A 4,754-nucleotide genomic window follows, 5' to 3' on the forward strand; every position below is an offset into this window, starting at 1 on the left:
GCGGCCTCCCCGGCTGGGGGCGGGGGGCTGGGGGAAGAACGCGGGGCCGCCGCCCTCATGCCCGCCCCTTCTCGCCCAGGACCAAGCACTGGTCCAGCAGCTCGGCGTCGCCCCCTCCCAAGAAGAAGAAGAAAAAGAAAGGCGGCCACCGGAGAAGCCGGTGAGAGCGGCGCCCGACTTGGGGGGAGGGAGGGGGCCGTCGGGCCCCTAGAGGGGTGCTGGTGTGTCCCCCAGGCCGGCAGGGAACACTGATGCTGCACGTGTGAGCTCCGCCCCTCTCAGTCCCAGTTCCCTTATTGAATCCCTCTGGCTCCAGGTGCTGCCACGAGAACTAAACGCACCCCCAACCCCGCCCCAGCCAAACCCCTCCCCTACTCGGCCTTCTTTCAGTCGCTGGCCCCCTCCGCTCGCTGAGCCAGAAGTCCCTTCCCCTCACTGGGTATGCCAGAGCTGGACACACTGACCAGCCCTGTGTTAGTGTCACTCTCTCTCAGATTCCCTCTGCCTTCCCCCAGGGGTCCTGCACCCACCTGACAAGTGGGAGTGGCCCAGGGAGGGGGGGTTTGACTGGCCTCATCTACAATCCCCCATCTCTGTGTCCTCCCCTCCTCTGTCCTGAGTGGGACCCTGGCAGGTGCCTAGGGCTCCAACTGACACGGTCCATCTGTCTGTCCTTTCTTCCTGGCATCTACCCTCAGCAAAAAGAGGAGACTAGAGTCAGAGTGCAGGTCAGTGATCAAGGAGGGCAGGAGCCCCCTGGGGCCCAGAGTGGGGGGGGTCTGTGGGTGGGAGAGACTCCAAGGTCACTGCCTGAGAGGAAGCCTGGCCCTCAGGGCATGGACCCTGGATTCACCCGTGGGCCAGCTTTTGCCCCAGAGGCCAGAAATCCAACTTTGGAACCTCTGACCTTGTGTTTGCAGTTCCTCCCTGATAATGCCAAGAGGGCTGGAAAGGGGGCTCCTTAGTTCCTGAAACCCTTAGGGAACTTTCTGGCCCTGGGGGCCTAGAGTCACTCGGTACTATGGGCAGTTGGGCCTCATAGCCTGGAATGCTCCCTCCAGCTTCAGTGTCCCAGGGACCCAGTCTTCTCCAGCCATTTCCACCTGTCCCCTGGCACACTCCTAGCCTGCCCCAGCCCACCTAGCTCACTCCAACTCACCCCTGTGTCCTCAGCTGTGGGAGCTCCTCACCCCTGCGCAAAAAGAAGAAGAGTGTTAAGAAGCACCGCCGAGACAGGTATGCTCACTGCCCAGTCTTCCCTGGGGTCTCCTCTCACTTCTGTGGACCCCAGCACCAGGGCTGTGCTGAGAGGTGTCCCCTAGGCAGGCTGGAAAGAACTCCTTTATCACCCCACAGGTCTGATTCTGGGTCCCGGAGGAAGAGAAGGCACAGGTGAGCGGTGCTCTGCGGAGGGCGTGGACAGAGGCTTGTGGTTGCCTTCTGGAGCCAAAGGCCAGAGGAAGCAATGATGGGAGGAGGGTTGTGAGGGTCCTGCCTGGTTCCATCCTCCAGTTTCAGAGGCAGGCAGAGGACAGGGGTCCAGGAAGGACCATGAAGACCTGCTGTATACAGCCCTTGCCTGCCCAGGAGTAAGCCTTGACGTGAGAGCCCTGAGAATTTCTGGGCAACACAGCAGGCCCGGTGTCCAGGAAAGACTTTCTGTAGAGGTGCTAGTTGCGACTGCAGAAGCATCCAGACCCTGAATTTGCAGGGAGAGGGCACGCCAGGTAGGAATTCTTCCCAGAGTTGGAAGTTTTGTGGAAAAGAGAAGGGGTATGCAGGCTGGGGCTAGAGGTGGTTTCTGGGGGCTTGTACCAGCCCCTGACCAGCCTGGTTTCCACTCAGGAGGTACTGGGAGCTGGCATGGGAATATGAGCAGGATGCGACATGTTCAGGAGGTTCTAGGAGAACAAAGAGAAGGTGAAAGAAGAACCCAGGCAGAGGCCGGGTGACCAAGGAGAAGCAGAGGGGTGCTGAGAAAGCATAACCCTTTGGAGGGAGAGCAGCACAGAGAGAAGGTGGTTGTGGGGCAGTCACATCCCCACAGTCAGTATCAGAACCAGACCCCTATCCAGGAGCCCAGGGGAGGGCAGAGTCCCCAGCCTCTTGCCCACAGGAGGTAAATTTCACCACTACTTGCCAAGTAGGGCAGCACCTAAATAAACACCCAATCTTAGACCAGCCCTGGAATGCACTGGCCCTACATGTAGCAGGTGTTTAAGCCATGCATCTAAAAGCCAGATCTCACATGGCCAGCTTGAGTTCTGCCCTGGCTGAGGATCACATGGGACACGTGTGTGTGCATGCCCCAAATCCCAACAGGATGGAAAAATGGTGACGGGATTGCAGCAGGATCATGCCCCATTGGGAAGTTCTCTCTCTCTCTTTCTGGCAAGCACTGTGCTTGCTGATGTAAAATTAAACCCCTGATCCTGCCCCTCCAGTTTTTCCAGTCTCGTCTTTCCCCCACCTAGCAACACCTATGGATCAGTGTGGGCTCCTACTGCCCCCAAGTGGTCATTATCAGCTTGCACAGACCCTCTAGCCTGCTCCCATTGGTCCTGGAAAGGACTTCAAGTGAGCTCTGGCTAACTAGACCAGTTACAGATGGGGAGACTGAGACCCAGCAGGCAACGGGGGTTCCAAAGCCCAAACTTTAGGCCTCCTGAGCCTGCCCCCCACTCACTCTGCTCCTGTGGGAAGCTCATGTCCACATTTCTTAGCATTGCTCAGTTTAGAGTCAGAAGGACTGAAGGGACCTAATGGTGTCAGGGAGGATAGGGCTGAGAGATACGGTACTAGATGAGCTGAGAACAAAAGCCCTATTCAGAAGCTTCTGGATCCTTTCATCAGTCAAAGGCAGAAGGGAGCTGGCTGTGGAGCCTGGCCCAAAGAGCTGGATGGGATGGGACGGGAAGCTTTGGGGTAGCCTTGGCTAGAGATCCAGGGAAGTCACTCAAATGTCCAAGGGAAAGCATCTTTCCTAAACCACTGGTGGGCTGGCCCAGGCCACAGCCTGCAAGCACAGAGAGGCAGGGCCATGGGAGGCATAGATGAGATGTGGCTACCCTGCTCCTCGAGGGGCCTGTTCGTCCAGAGACCCATGCCGGAAGACAAGGACAAGTCACCCTTTCTACCTGGCCCAGACCTGAAGCCTGAGGCTGCTAGACCTGTAAACAATACTCCTGTTCCATCTGGGCCTGACCACACACCCTGGTTCTCCTAGAGGGAAAAGCAGTCGGAGCCCAAGAGGAGGCGACCAAGGACCAGGACCTACAGAAGGAAGGAGTGTGGCCTGGCCACGTGAAGGGGATCAAGGCGGTGCTATAGCAGGGGCAGGGTCCTGCCAGCCAGGGGGCTCAGGCCCAACAGAGTCCATCTCAGATCCATACGTGGATACAGCCTGGCCCCAGGGCTCGAAGGCTGCGTCCTCCAGCTCTGCTCAGACTGCACCATCACTGTGGTCTCTGCTTTCTGCAGATCTCGAAGTCCCAAGAGCAAAAGAAAAGAAAAGAACAAAGAGAGGAAGAGGTGAGCACCCTCCCAACTTTCCAGCCTCCTAGCTCTTCTCTCTCCCTGCACAGCTGACCTGGCCTTTTAGAATCACCCGGTTGGGCCTTAAACATAGTTCATTCTGTCGTCTTTGCCCATGCCTCCCCCTCTAACCTCCTTACGAGTCACACCACAACCCGGTGACAGATTACTGGGATTTGGGGGGGACAGGGGACTGGGGCTGTCTAGGAGGCCTTTTCCAAATTCCAAATTTTGCTGTGCACCCAGCACAACCCACTTAATGTTACTTTTGTAGGAGACTGGGGAGTGGGGGAGAAGGTTCTCAGCAACCTTCATGGGGTCCCTATTGGGAGGTCAGGCTACTTGGGGCCCTGGTGGACAGGAGGTAGGTACTAATCTCCCTTCCCTACTCCAGGCCTCACGCAGAGTCCCCAGCCCGGAGGTCCGGGGGCCCCCCCCGCCACAGCAGCGGCAGCTCCCACAGACCCTCACTCTCCTCCCATTACAGTGATTCCGGATCGCCCAGCAGGTAGGCCTAGGCACTGGTCCTGGGAGAGAAGATGAGGCTCAGCTCTCTCCTGCGAGGAGGGGGACCACAGGGCGGTTGGACAATGTCAGTGATTAATAGGTGGTTAGAAGTTTGCCAGGGTTGGGGATCAGCAGTTAGCGTAATGGCTATGTCGCTGGACTCCCATGTAGTCGACCATGGTTCAAGTCCCAGACCCGATGGCTTCAACTCATGTAGGGCGCACGTGTGTGTGTGTGTGTGTGTGTGTGCTCAAGATCCCGGGAGGAAAATGGAGGGGAATGGAGAAGGGATTGCTGCGTGGCCATCCCCCCAGGGGGTGATTTCTCGCTCTCTGTCTCTCTCTGTCTTCCTGGTGGGCCATAGCAAAAAACCTCTCCAAAAAAAAAAGTTTGCCAGGGCTGCACTGGTGTCCACCTGGAGGAAAAGCTATTTTAAGGTGCCCCAGAACCTGAATGGGAAGTCGAGGCAGTGTAGGGCTGGCTCATGCTGAGTGTTATGGGGAAGAGGTTCCTGCTTTGCCAAAGAGCTAGTAGGGGATTGGCGGGTAGGGGGCCTGGCAGGCCCCTCACCTCATTTGGAGAGTAGTTGCTGGCAGAGGGGGCATCCCACCTCTGTTCCCCCTATTCCCTGCCCCACCGTCTCCCCAGGCTGAGCCCTAAGCACAGAGACGACGGGCGGAAGATGGGCCGCCAGCGGTCCAGCGGGAGACGGT

The 4,754-nt window shown here is 57.9% G+C and overlaps 1 protein-coding gene across 1 annotated transcript in view; it reads left to right on the forward strand.

The window, feature by feature from the left end:
• SRRM3 (serine/arginine repetitive matrix 3) overlaps window positions 1-4,754 on the forward strand; it is a 68,695-nt gene that overhangs the window by 40,703 nt on the left and 23,238 nt on the right. The window contains exons 5-10 of the mRNA XM_027774633.1: window positions 76-160; window positions 699-728; window positions 1,174-1,236; window positions 1,357-1,392; window positions 3,481-3,531; window positions 3,929-4,042. Coding sequence (XP_027630434.1) covers window positions 76-160; window positions 699-728; window positions 1,174-1,236; window positions 1,357-1,392; window positions 3,481-3,531; window positions 3,929-4,042 — 379 coding nt within the window. The remainder of the gene's footprint in view (window positions 1-75; window positions 161-698; window positions 729-1,173; window positions 1,237-1,356; window positions 1,393-3,480; window positions 3,532-3,928; window positions 4,043-4,754) is intronic.

The sequence above is a fragment of the Tupaia chinensis genome, unplaced genomic scaffold (assembly GCF_000334495.1).
Source record: "Tupaia chinensis unplaced genomic scaffold, TupChi_1.0 Scaffold000465_1, whole genome shotgun sequence".
Classification (NCBI taxonomy): domain Eukaryota; kingdom Metazoa; phylum Chordata; class Mammalia; order Scandentia; family Tupaiidae; genus Tupaia; species Tupaia belangeri.